Here is a 14192-nt window from a genome sequence, read left to right on the forward strand (position 1 = left end):
TGTTGGATTTTTCCCCAGTAGCAAAAGCCTATTGATACCTCAATTTTCTCACCCTGAAAGTATTAAAAAAAAAAAAAAAAAGTGTCTTCTATTTCAGTTACATCACAGCACATTTCTAATTACAACAGACTTGGCTGCTAAATTCTCAGAGAGGTCAGAAGAAGGTCAGTCACATGTTTCACACTCTTAATCTTGCTTTCATCCACAGCTGCTAATCCAGCTAGTTTATATGGCTGCTTCACTATACTATTTAAAATAATAATCTTGCATGGAACAGGTTTAAAAAAACCCTCAAAAGATCAAGAAAATAACCAAGATCTCAATCCTGCAAGTTTTTACATAAAATTCAAGCATACGTATAATCCCACTAACAGCCTTATGCATCTCAGTGGTTGCAGACATCTCCAGCTTTCAGGAGAGCAGTGTCATTAGACAAAGCCATCAGAAAACTTCAAATTAACTTTGGGGATTAAAGAATCAGAAAATAGATTGAGTCAGAAGGAACTCACATGGGTCATGGAGTCCAACTCCTGGCTCCACACAGAACCACCCCAAAATCAGACCAGATGTCTGAGAGTGTTGTCCAAACACATCTTGAGCTCCAGCAGGCTCAGTACCATGACCACTGCCCTGGGGAGCCTGTCCCAGTGCCCAAGCACCATCTGGGTGCAGAACCTTTCACTAACCCCCAGCCTGACCCTCCCCTGTCCCAGCTCCATGCCGTTCCCTCGGGTCCTGTCGCTGTCCCCAGAGAGCAGAGCTCAGCGCCTGCCCCTCCGCTCCCCTCGTGAGGGAGCTGCAGGCCGCCATGAGGCCTCCCCGCAGCCTGCTCTGCTCGGGGCTGAACAAACCAAGGGGCCTCAGCTGCTCCTCACACGTCTTCCCCTTCCCTTCACCATCTTTGTAGCCCTTGTTTGGATGCTTCTGTAACAATTTTACGTCCTTCTAATATTGTGGTGCCCAAACCCACACACAGTACTTGAGGTAACAATCTCATAAACACAAAAACCAACCAACAACAACAAAAAAAAAATAACCCAAAGAAGTGCAGGTGGGACTTTTTAGGAAAGCAAGGAACAGGAGAAATCTTCATGGGAATGGACTTGGGGTTCACTCAGAGGCAGGGCAGGTAGTTACCACAACATGTGAGCAGGGAGAAGAGATGGATGGTATGAAATGCCATGGAGATCCCAGGCAAACACATGCAGGCAGAGGTTAAGGGAATCTGCATTTTGTTACTCAAGAGTGAGGGGAATGGAAGACAGTGCCCCTGAACGAAGATCTTCCTCTCCATTTCATGACAGATAAACAGTAAAGAGTAATGGCTCCTCATTGAGCAGAGGAGACTGCAACCCTATTTCAGAGCTGCAGATGCTCTGTGTGCCTTAGCAATTCTTAGTTAATGTAGAGCATAAAGTACTTTCCAGCTAACTGATAATTGTGTCCTGGGCCAAACCAACCATTAGACAGTCCTTGACCAAGGTCCATAAGGCATGTCCTTAGAGGCCTTCTCTCAAAACATAACAGAAATCCCCCATATTCTTCAGTTTAAAACCCAAGAAGCTATCGTTTACAGATCTAAATTGTCTCATCGTCTGCCAGTGAGCTTGAATTCCTCATTCAGCAGAGGGAAGAAATACAGCAGAAGTATCATTTTGTCTATACTGAGATTTGAGAGGGATTAAGTGAACCACTGAATAGCTGTCTTGGTAACAGATTGTACTTTCTTTTAGTCCTTGCTTACCAGGTCCACAGAGTAGGGCAGTTTAGAGGGACTGACTGCTTGTTTTGTTAAAGAACGTAGAAACATCCATGAAAAGGAGAAATCAGGGGACTTTACCTGTCATCGCAGTAGGTAAATTTCATGTCCATGCTATGGCGACTCATGAAGGTCTTGCTGTCCAGGGGTATGTCAATGTTTGAAGGATGCTGAATAGGCTCACACATTATTATAAGGCAGGTGAGAAGAGGCTCTTTATACCCACACAAAGTGTGAGGAGGGCAAGTGTTATACACTTTAACTTGTCCAGTGCAGTGCAAAACCTGAAATAAGGATTTATGAATGGAAAATGAACTTAGAATGTATGTTCTCCACAAGTCAAAATATATTTTGAAGTAAAAAACAAGAACAAAAACAACAAAACAACAACAAAACCACCAAAAAACACTTCTTATGGCTAAAATAGGGTACCTTCCAGGTGGCAGACTTGAGGTTAACAGTTCTGCCTCTGTTGGTAACGGTGCATTTCATCCTCATGAAGAAGTCACGCTCAGTTGACATCTCCTTGTTTTTCTTTCCAAAGCCTGGACCTATAAAAGGAAAATGGCAAATGAGTTTTCTCAGTTTCCCTTCCTGATTTCTCCTATTTTTAATCACAAAGGATTCAAGAGAAGTAACAGACTAATTTTCAGGTAATATAGCTGCAAATACCATCGAAGATGCATGGACTATTAAGACCAGTTTGTAGATCTTAAAATTTAAGTGGAACGTAAATGGGACTTTAAATTTATGTTTTAGCTTGTAGCACATAAATCTTTTCGAAGTGTTACATGTGAAGCCATTATCCCAGCTTTAACTTGGTGAAAGGAAACACTAAACAAACAGTTCTGAGGCCTATTATACTTAAGCAATATTTGGCAAAACAAAACAAATCTGCAAAGCATTGAATAACAGTTAATGATTACTCTAGGAACTAAAAGTCCCTTTACCACGACTAACAGATCTTTACTATCAGCCGATTACTTCATTTGGTTACTTAAAAGGCAAAGAGTGACCCTTTTGTATTTTCACAATTACCATTTTTCAGACTCAGATTCTCTCGAATTTCTTCATGGTCACATGGGTGAGTGAAGTCAAAAATGCTGTGTCCAGTTAAATCCACCTGTTCAGAAACAAAAACTATACTTAGCTAAATAAAAGCAACTTACAATGTATTCAAAATAATACAAAGTGAATCAAATGGATCAGAAGACAATTTCTTGGGAATCATCTTTTCTTGATGAAAAGGGCAGTTGCTCATTTATCTGCTGTTAAATACTACCTGTTTACAAGAAAATAGTCGCTAGAATTAAGTGCATTGACAACAGCTTTGGGCTCATTTCCAGTGTCCAAAGATGCTATAGGTTTGATAGAAAGGGAGAGGGGAAAAAACAAACAACAGACACAGTGCTGGCTGGTGTTCAGGGTACCCGTCTGACAAATGCGACATTTTATTTCCATCTTTTTTGCAGTGACATACACCTGTTTTTCTGCCTTCAGGCATATGCCTAGTTTCTAGGAATTGTATTACAAACACAGGTAAGTGTTAGGGAACAAGTTACCTGGGTGAGACCCATGTATTTGTTGACATTCTCTGACAAAAAGATCATGTCTCCATCCTGTGTCACCACGGCAATAAATCCCTCCAAAGCTTTCAGGTACAAGTTGTCCATCTGCTGGTCTGCATCTAGTTCATTCTCATTGTCAGCACATACTGAGAAAAAAAAAGAAGAAAACATCATCTAAAAATCTTCAGCACCTTAGCCAGCCTTTTCAGCACAATCTCATCCAATAACAAGGCAACAAAATATTTTTCTGTTTGAATTTCCTTTCCGTAAATCCCTTCTGATGGAGTCTTTTTTTTTTTTTTTTTTTTGAGAAGAAAGCCATCTGCACAGCGTTTAAAAGGGGTGTCCTTGTTAGTGGAAAGGCAGGAGATATTTTTCTAAACCTTTTGGCAAATGCAATAGATCCTCTATTGACCTTAATTGCTTTTCTGCAGGACATGTTCTCAGCACGTAACACTGGCAACACCCAGACATGAAGCGCAGGTTCTGGGTGCACATCGTTTTGGCCACATGCTACCTTTGTGTCTTTTAACAGGTACCAAGTACAGGGCAAATCTTACAGAAGGTAAGTAAATTTGTGCGTTCCTAACAAACGGTCTTACAAAAGACATTTCTATCAGGACGGTTTTTCCAAGGAGTTCAAATTTTCCTATGAAGCATGCCTGTAGACCTCCCCACTCAGAATGGAGACAGCTGTTAACACTACCTTTGGCAGAAAAGGTAGAAAAACTCTCCCTTGAAGTCCTTTCAGGAGCACCTTTCACTAAATGAACCTCAAAAGATCTGTGAAAAAGAGGTCCATCCCATCAATACCTGATTTTTTACCTGTAGGAGTCAGAACTCCCTACGCAACAGTCCACCAACTCTGAAACGCCCTGTTATCCATCTACCTTCCTCCTAACCCACTAAAAAATATAATAAAGTTTCAGATCCCACAAGCATCCCACATATTTGCCTACGTAGCATTCACAACCCAGTGCATCTTACCATTTCCATGGAAGATACGTGGCTGTTGTGCTAGCAGCTAGTTGGTTTGTTTGGTTTTGGTTACTCATTTTCCTGTTGCTTTTTTTTTTTTTTTTGCTGTAGAGATGGTTGATGGCACTGCTATGCCCTCAATGTGTGTGCTCCATCTCCTGAGATGGGATGCAATACGGAGGCACGGCCACAGGCGGGAAGAGAGGGGAGACACTGTTCTTCCTAACACCTTCTCTGCTTTAGCAGGTTTAAGCCAACTCTGCCAAACTCTCAGCCACGTTCAGCCCCAGGAACAAGATGCCTGCAGGAGACTATTACATGGCTTGTAGTACATGGAGTACATGACTTGTATTGAAACATTTCTGCGTAAGAGCAGACATATTAATTTCTTGACATGTTTAGTGTGAAACTTCAGGTTGTTCTTTTTTTTTTAGAAAACTGTTTACAGATACCACAACCTGGCCTGTGTCCCCCTAACATGCTATGGTGAGCTTATCTTTACAGTTTTACCAGTTAGGCCGCACATTTGTGATCAGTCATTACAAATTTACATAAGGGTAAGGCTGTGAATTTGGACAAAACCCAAACCAAACCCTTCTTGCCTCAGAATACAGGATAACAAACTGTTAATACACTGCCAAAGACACAAGGCAATGGGTAAGTCCCATCTAGAAACACAGAATGGTTTGGGTTGGAAGGGACCATAAAAAGCCCATCTAATTCCACCCCATGCCATGGGCAGGGACACCTCCCACCAGCCCAGGTTGCCCAAAGCCCCATCCAGCCTGGCCTTGAGCACCTCCAGGATGGGGCATCCACAGCTTCTCTGGGCAACCTGCGCCAGTGCCTCACCACCCTCTGAGTGAAGTTTCTCCGAATATCTAATCTAAACCTCCTCGCTTTTATGTTAAAGCCATTCCCCCCTTGTCCTATCACTATAGCCTGACAAAGAGTCCCTCCCCAGCTGTCCTGTAGGCCTGTTAGGTCCTAGAAGACTGCTGTAAGGTCTCCCTGGAGCCTTCACTTCTGCAGGCAGCAAGACTGCCCTGTGCTGAGGGGGCAGTGTCTCTGCTCCCTGGGTACATGGGAGTGCTCCAGGCTGGGCCCATCGCAGGGTTTTACTGGCCAGAGGCTCCAGCCCTCATTGCATCAGCCTGACCTGCAAGAGCAGGGAGACTCAAACCAGTTTCTTGGAGAAGTTGCTTTTGTTTGTTGGTTTAATGCTCCATTTTCAGCACATAGACACTTTTCTCCAGTGCACTTGAGAAAAGCATTTCCTTTTTCTTCTTTTCCACTCTGAAACAGCACATTCATCGTTTTCCTTCCATTTTCTAGTGAAAATTTTCATTTCAGAAATAGTCTAGAAGCAAAAATCAGGTATTGCTTTGTAAAGCACGTTATTAGAAGTGTTTGTTTTTATTTTTTAAATATAGAAGAAGTTGAGTCAAAGTACCAGGGCCTTTACTTTGAAGTATTACAAACTACTGTTAAAGGATGAGTCTGATCTACATACCTCCTGCAACTGCATCCACTAATGCCGAAGTCCTGCAGCTGCATCCACTACTGCCTAAGGCTAGACCAGGAGCAAATGCAGAGGGATTGCAACGCAGAGCACACCCAGCCCCTCTTTGGAACAGAAGAGTGGTAACAAAAGTGACACCAGCTGCTGCTTCTGCAGCCTCCTGCTGCACCTCAGCACACCTCTGGCCCACCATCCACCGTGTAAGCACAGGAACGAACTGAGCAGCCCCAGAGCCACTGGGAGCACTCAGTTTATCACCCTTCGCTTCTCAATGCAATTGTTTGGTGTCAGGGAAGGGAAGATGCTGGGGATCACCAGCACAGGCTGGGGATGCACCATTTTGTGTGCCTGCACTGCAATTTTAACTACACAGGCAGGGGCCAATTCCTCCTCAGTACAAAGCAACTGACTTCAGGAAATTACATCAGGGTTAGCGTTTAAAATACAGAAACTGCACAATAATATATTTGAATAGTACGCACTTTGACCATAATGACATTTAGGAGGAAAAAAAAAAAAAAAAAGGTAAGTGACCATCTGCTACCAAGCTTGTTTCTGCTGTGTAAAGAATGTCAAGGGTCTTTTTTTTTATTTTTTCTTTTTTTAAAAACTTTTCCGGAAGCAAACAAATGGTTTATTCAGCAGGGATCATGGCTATAGCCCAAGACAATCAGCCAAGTGTGGGTTCAGAGAAAAAACTGACTTTTCAGCTCTAACCCCAGACCCTCCTTTCCAATTTTTTTCTAGCTCATTAAGTTTGCATTAACAAAACATCACCATTCAAAGGCAGGAAGGCTATTCAAAGCATTTGTATTCTTAAATGCCTCCAACAGTGAAAGACAAACACTTTACTTGTATTATCAGATGATTAAGTTTGCTTTTCCATGTATATAAATTATATTACTTGTACAAACACACAGAGAGGACATAGGATCACTCACATCAGGGCTGCAGGTTCAAACCCGTAACATCCTAGTCCAGCAAAGCACTTAAAGACATAGTCAGCTTTAAAGCACGTGCTTACAGGGATTTGCTGGATCAGAGTTTAACTTTATTATTAAAATTACCTTCGTCCAGCTGGAGGCATCTGCGATGTGGACTGGGAGGAGGGAGGGGAGAGGGTTTGCGCTGCCGTGCCCCCCTCACGTAACCTGAAAGCCCCCCCAGCGTGTTTTGAACCCTGCTGCATCCCTCCCATCCCTCCCTGCTTTGCAGCCGGCTGCAGCAGGCAAGGGGAGCTGGCAGACAGCTCCTGGCAGCACTGGAAATGCTCGCCAAGATGGATCACCTGAATCCGGGAAACTGAGGGCACTACCAGGCTCATAAAGATGGGTGACAAGTACGTCCAGGGATCGTGGAGGGGAAAACACAGCCAGGTGTGCCCCCGTGCTGCTCCTGACACCATCTCCTTGCCAGCCCCACCAGAGGAAGCCCCGGGACCTGTGCTAAACCCCTGAGCTCTGCTAGCTGAGCTGGCTGAAGACCCCTAGTCTGCAGCAAAGAAATGTGCCGGGGGGCATCACTGTGGTGCCCCAGTAGGCCCTGTATCAGGTAGCTTAGCAGAATAATTATATTAATAAAAATCCCTCGTATAAAATCCCCACAGTTTAGTTACAGCGTTACAGCTTGTTCCCTTTCTCCTGTGCAAATCGCAATTAATACACGAGGGTGTATACTCACATTAGGAGACTGATACATCGGAAGCAATTCAGTTACTGCCACTAGCAAGAATCTCTTTTTTTTTTTTTTTTTTTGAATGAATCTATCTTGCAGCAGCAAAACAGATAAAGCCATTGCTATTGCAAGCTGCTGCTCCCAGAAAGGCATCCCTGATGTCTTTCACTTTGCTTTAAATTTTCTTCATTAATTTACCTTAAGGCTGGACTGGAGCATTAGCACAAAAAAATCCAACTTCATATGGAAAGCATTTGAGAAAGCTGGGACCAAATGCAAGTAGGTTAGCACGAGGAGGGGGGGACAAAACTTCAGCCTCTGGTTTCCAGCAGGCCTGAGGTCACTGTCTGGGTAGCAGCATCCCCTGCAGACTTGCCAGGCTTTGCCAGGATTTGAAGGAAGGTAACTGTGGATTCAATTTATTGTGATTTTTAGGCAGAAATTTAAACATCACTGCTGTTTAAACTAGCTGCTAAATAAATTTTGAAATAAGGATGTGCTTCTTGTTTTATTTGTTTGTTTGTTTTTCCTGCAACCTTTTCCATTTCCCCTCTAATACAGAAGCATCTCAATTCAGGCACCATAACAACACAGAAAGGAGAGTGGACTGCAAATATTCCAGTTTAACTCTAGAAATTAATAGCACATTCAGCAGAATGAGGTATTGCAATATAATTGTTCATATTATGGTTCCATTTATGGACCCCAGCCAAGACTGTTCTCATGCAGCACTAAGAAGCCTGTAAAGGAGGGAGAATCCCTATCTGGTTGAGATGGAAGATCTTGAAATAAGTCAGAGAGACACAGAGAAGAGAAGCAGAAACTGTCAGAGCTACAGCAGAGGCAGGAACAGAGCCACGGTGCCCCGAGCCCCCATCTGATGCATCACCCACTGTTCACATTGCCCCAAGGCAGTATTCCTTAGTCCGTATCAAATTTTGATACAGTATTTTTTCACTCTGCTTCTCAGTCTGTGTCATTATTGAAATGTAGTTTTAATCAGCTCTATTTTGAAAAAAAAAATCTAAACAACCAGACTAGAAGAAACTTTGAACTGCAATGGCAAATGCCTATTGCAGTGTTTATGATAACCTTTTATGCTAAAAATATCTCGTGTAAACAAGCTTTGATTAATTCCCACTGTCAGGATGTGCACTGTTCCCAAGTTTAAGAACACTTTTTCCGTAGATGCTTGCTCATTTCCTTCAGTCCAACCTCTTGGAACAAGTCTGAGGGCTCAAAACCCAGGCTCTCCTTGCAAGAAATAACTGCTCAGGTATAAACAGACTCCTAGCAAACAGCCTCTGCTCCTTTCAGCAGCTTTGCTCTGACGCAAAGGTGCCTTTCTTGTCAGTTCAGAGGTACAAAGTGTAAAAAGGGCTTTTACTAGGAGTTACGTCATCACCTTCACACAACTTTCAAGGCTTTGTCTCTTACCCTGGATTCTGCAAGTACCAAAAAATCGGTTGCATATTGTGCACAGCAGACACAAGGCTATAGCTGCAACTACAACAGGGTGGTAAAAACTGCCTGGTGCTGCTCAGCGGAAGTTAGGGAAGATCTAAAGGCAGCTCTATCCTGCATCAGAAAGAGCAGCCTTGAGACAGACTCGGCTTTTCCCAGTTTCTTGTCTCACATCAAAAGAAAGCAACTATTTTTTTTATTTTTTTTTTTTTTCTGTCATGACAGGACACCACATCCTGTTCAAAGGGATATTTTCAATATGCCCAATAAAAGCTTTCAGTTTAGATACATCAAGACAAACCTGCTCTTAAACTCAAAGCTTCCTGAAGGGCTCTTATCTCAAAGTGCACAAGCAACCTCGATAAAGAAAACACTTCTGTTATTGTTGCTTTGCAACTTTATGGCAGAGTTTGTATCTAGCCAAATCACTGAGATACTGCTCTGAGGAAGGTGCTGGAGTTGTGCAGCGATGGGTGTTGAGCGGTGGGACGCAGCATCCCATCAGATTGGGCTTTCTGAGCTCACCTTCCCAGAAACGGGATGGCACTTCAGGCGGCTGAAGCACTCGGTACCCAGCCCCGCTCACCCCTAGCAGCAGGGCTGGCACAGAACCACTTTTCCAATGTAATAAAAGCAAACAAGTAGACAAGCTATTTTTAAAGCACTGTTTTATGCCACAATGGTCTGAGATTAGATGCAGCTTGTCCAGACGTTCAAAAACAATGCCCACACCAGTTCTCCCTGCAGTTTGCGCTCTCCCTTAAAAGCGTAGAGAAAAGCTATTTTTTCCCTTCTGCTCCCTGCTGGCTTTCCGGCTCTGTTGTCTGCCTCCCTTGAAACAACTTCACACTGGCTTCCTTGTGGCCTCCCTTCTCCCAAACAACTTCCCGTCTGCTTCCCTGTTCCCTCCCCATTTCTCCTGCCGTCTGCCTGCACGGGAGCGACTCCCATCCAGTTTCCTTTGCTGGACTCTCCATGCCGAAAAGACACCCGGGTGACCGTGCAATTAGCATGGGATTGAAGAAAGCTGATAAAGTCGTGCTCGCCTGATTAGCTTAACTGAAAGGCCTGCAGCCCTGGCACACAGACCCTCGCTGGTGCCAAGGAGTTCTGGTTCCAGTAATGCCTTTATCGAGAGCGTGGTCCAAACACTTGAAATTATTGGCACCCCATACAGGCGTCCTAAAGTGGATTCTCTTCCTAATATTCAGACAATATTGTTCTTTAGCAAAAGACATATATATTCCTTTTGCCACTCATTAATACTCAAAAAAAAAATTAGCTACACTAGAGAACTAGAGACAAATACCAGTATCGGTCTTTCTGACTACACTGAAGGACAACATAAGGCCTGATATCCACAAGCTCTGACACTGGTAAGCATCCACCAGACTATTTTCAGAAGCAACTTCCTGGGATCAAAATCTTTACTTTTAATGAACAAACATCTATTCTAAATTTATCCCAAAGATGTTAACGTAGCAATGGCAAAATGTATTATGCCAACAGAATTAGAAGGCATCTTGAAAAATATTTAAGAGGTCATAATTAAATGATATTTCTACTAACATTCCAATTATACCGTGTACTGTTGTGTGCACAACATGGAAACAGTATTATAAAGCCATTGTTTCAGTTTGCTTCCTGTGATACTAATCTCAATCAGGCCGTCAGACGAACAGCCTGCATTTCTAAATGTTAAAGGCTTCCTCTCCAACATTCCCACACAGAATTGCCTACTGTGAAAATCAAAGGGAAACGTGTTACTAAGTAAAGAAGCAACTTTTATAAAGCAAAGCCTGGTATTTTTTACCCTTTTGAACTCTGAGATATACAACCAGCTATTTCCTATTATGATAGGATACAAGGGCCAAGCCGGGACCCCGCCATGCCTGCAGGAGCGCGCCCTGCAGCCCAGGCGCCGGGGCTCCCAGAGGCGCGTCGCGGGCGAGCTCTTGGTGCTGGCTCCAGCTCCGGGCTCTGCCATTCACCTGCTGGAAGAGTATAGGCATAGATCTCTCCAGGGCTCGGCTTCCCGACTGATAAATAATAGTTATGCAGACACAGCTAGTGAAACAGCCTGAGTTGCACAAGCAAAAAGCCTTATTTCGAGCCAGGGAATAGCACGATGGGGCATTAGAGGCTCGATGCCAAAGGCCTGCGGCTGGCACGCTGCCTGAGGCCATCTCTGAAACCCCATCTGGAGCGTGGGCTTGCAGTGGATGCAGCCCTGGGAAGGCCCTTGCTCACTTCGTTCCCAGCAAAACCACCATGAAATGAGGAGATGAGTCCTCGTTTGAGGATTGTGCCCACAAACAGCAGTATAAAATAAAATCTGTTGTGCCAGGAGGTTTTGATAGAATTAATAATAAATAGCAAAAATGCTCATCAAGCACAACTTTTTTCTCTGCTAACCTTTGAAGTATTTTTCAAGCTGCACTACAGGATTATTTTAGTGACATTGTATATATATAAATGCAGTAAATGTTATTTTAATGTCCTAATTAATGACTGAACATATACTCCCACTTAACTCCAGTTTACACTAAGTGTCTAGCCCAAATAATCAAAACGTTTTCCATGAAGACAACATAAAGCAAGGAGGAGGTCTGCGGGCTGGGGGAGACGTTTGTCTCTCATGCACACTCCTCCAGTTCTCCACCTTCCTATTTCCCTGTTCACCTGTCAGAGACGACAGAGGAAGCTCCGTTCTCCCCATCAGTGGGGTTAGGCTCCTCAGAGCCAACACAGAGTTAATAGCCAAATTCCATCTGCTAAACGTGCCTCAGAAAAGGGGCAGTTTGGCATGGGGTTCAAAAGAGGTCTGGAGCAAAACAAGAGCAGGGGATGGACAGGCATGCACAAGCCACTTCCATTTTGTTCCATGCTCTTGTCAAAACGTGATAAGCAGCAAACCTCTTCATACAGGAGCCAAAAACTGTATCAAAACCTTGTAGCTTTTAATTAAATCAGACAGCCTTCTCATGAAAGGCAGTATCTTTAGGAAGACTGACATTACTCGGCAGCCCACAATCGAAGACTTTGATTCTGCTCCCACAGGAAAGGATCAGAAGAACAGCACCCCTCAGACATTAGCTGCATTAAGTAACTATTGTGCAACAACAGTGTTAATCAGCCCTGAAAGGCAGTATTTTTTCAACAAATCTCACCTGCCAGAAGCCTGCTTAGAAATGTCTATATTCAATTTTCCAGTCGTGTCTCCTGAGGGGAAGAAACAGTTCTCAAACTGATAGAAATTTACTTTGGCTAGACTAGCATTGTGCATCTGCAAATCTCAGGAATCTCAGCAAGTGTACACTGTAGGACAACCAAACAAGCAAGAAATAATACTCTGAAGTCATTATCCTGATAGTGATAAAGTTCTCTCTCTTATGCCACTGTATTCCAAAGCATGATAAATTTTATCTTTCAAATATTCAGGGCTAAACAAATTTTCAGCCTTTTTGTTTAGTTTGGCTAATTTATATGTTAGCTATACCCAGAGGAATATAAGTAGCAGATGAGGCCTTTACAAGCAACCCGTGGTTTTCTGGCCTGAGTTCTTTCATTTCCATTTGTTCCCATGTCTGAAAATAACACCCAACTCTTCCAGAAAAGTAGTCCCTTTAGACTACCTTAAGCTCAATTCCTCATAATAGAAGCACTAAAAGATTCTAAAATTCAGATCTACATCTTATGGACAAACCTGCATGTGACTAACAACACAAATTTTTGTGAGAAGACTTAAATTAAACTGATATTGTAACTGGGGAAGCAGATCAGATTTAAGGCGAAGTAAATAACTAACTTAGAAGAAGCTTTGAATATTATTAAAACACAGCCTGTCATAACTGTGACGATTGCTTTTGAACTGCTGGGTCATGATGATACCTCAAGAAAACGTAAATCAGCTACATGAGTCACATTGTTTTTCAAACACTGTCACAGAAAATAACAGAAACATACGCAAAAGTATAAATATTAAATAAATATATGTAGTTGTCATCACTATCAATTAATACGAGCTTAAGTCTTGACACTACAGAAGCACTAAAACAAATATCTTATCTAATTTTTTCCTTGTCAAGAAGTGTAAGTGTATTTGAAAAGTTCACTTTAAATTGAGCAGTTTCCAGGTCAGCAAGTATATTTTTCTCATGATGACAACATCAAACTATTTCATTTCAGCTTTCACAGACACAAACATTATTTACATTATCTGTTACAGTCCTGCAGAAGTTTGCTTTTCCTATTCTGTGCCAGTCTCTAGCTCATCTAATACAAATATTTGTAAAGCTTAAGCTGTGTTTTTATGAGAAAGCTACTAACAAATTGGCTTGGTGGACAGCATTTTTAAGAACATTTACCTATTTTATGCAACTTCAAGCATTAATTGCATGAAGAAATCAGAGATGATTTCCAAATGCTGTTCAGCAAATAAAGTTTACTTCTTACAGAAGTAAACATCAATATCAGATTCTATAAGCTAAGATTAAAAAGAAAAACACCACCACCACAAAACACAACACACATTTCATAAAATAGTCTTAGCAGAGCCCAGAAAAGCTACAAAAATTACAGACATAGAACTGATTTTGTCATATCTTTGAGACTAATAACAACAAACCAACAGCATACTTTTCCAGAGAATGAGATACTTCCTAATGGCATTTATTAAAGCAGTTGTTATGGTATGACTCAACTTTTCTAAAGAGAGGAAGTGCAATCCTGACCTTATTGGGATTTCTGCCATTAATGAAGGAAAAGATGAAATTTTGGCTTTACCTTTCGCAAATAATACAGGATTTCTTTTTTAACATATTCTTGGCACATAGAAGTCACTGTGTGAAAGTTCCCCCAGAAAAAAACAGTTGTTTTCATTGATCTTAAAGGCTACTCCAACTATAGATTCCTATCAAAGTTATTATGCAAACATAGGGGCAAAATAAGAGCACTGTTCATTTTATTGGTTTTAACAGGCTATGAAAATGATGCTGGTTCACATTTCATACTACTCCAAAATAATTAAGACTGATGATATAGAACCAATTCGTGTCAAGTATTTAAAAGTTGTTCACTTTAGCTATCTCATTGTATTGGACAACCTACTACATATTACCAGTGTATAGCATGATCAAGCCTGTAAAATGAAGAATTGGACCTTCAGAACTTCCCAGCTGCCTTTTGAATGCACTGGCACACACATGCTTGCCATGACCAATCCAGA

The 14192-nt window shown here is 42.2% G+C and overlaps 1 protein-coding gene across 5 annotated transcripts in view; it reads right to left on the reverse strand.

The window, feature by feature from the left end:
* Nucleotides 1-14192, reverse strand: part of EPAS1 (endothelial PAS domain protein 1) — a 117299-nt gene that overhangs the window by 21305 nt on the left and 81802 nt on the right. For all 5 annotated transcript variants that reach the window (XM_068676658.1, XM_068676662.1, XM_068676661.1 and 2 more), the window contains 4 exons: nucleotides 3322-3473; nucleotides 2798-2882; nucleotides 2192-2310; nucleotides 1841-2043 (listed from right to left, as the gene is read on the reverse strand). In XM_068676658.1, coding sequence (XP_068532759.1) covers nucleotides 1841-2043; nucleotides 2192-2310; nucleotides 2798-2882; nucleotides 3322-3473 — 559 coding nt within the window. The remainder of the gene's footprint in view (nucleotides 1-1840; nucleotides 2044-2191; nucleotides 2311-2797; nucleotides 2883-3321; nucleotides 3474-14192) is intronic.

The sequence above is a fragment of the Anas acuta genome, chromosome 3 (genome assembly GCF_963932015.1).
Source record: "Anas acuta chromosome 3, bAnaAcu1.1, whole genome shotgun sequence".
NCBI lineage: Eukaryota > Metazoa > Chordata > Aves > Anseriformes > Anatidae > Anas > Anas acuta.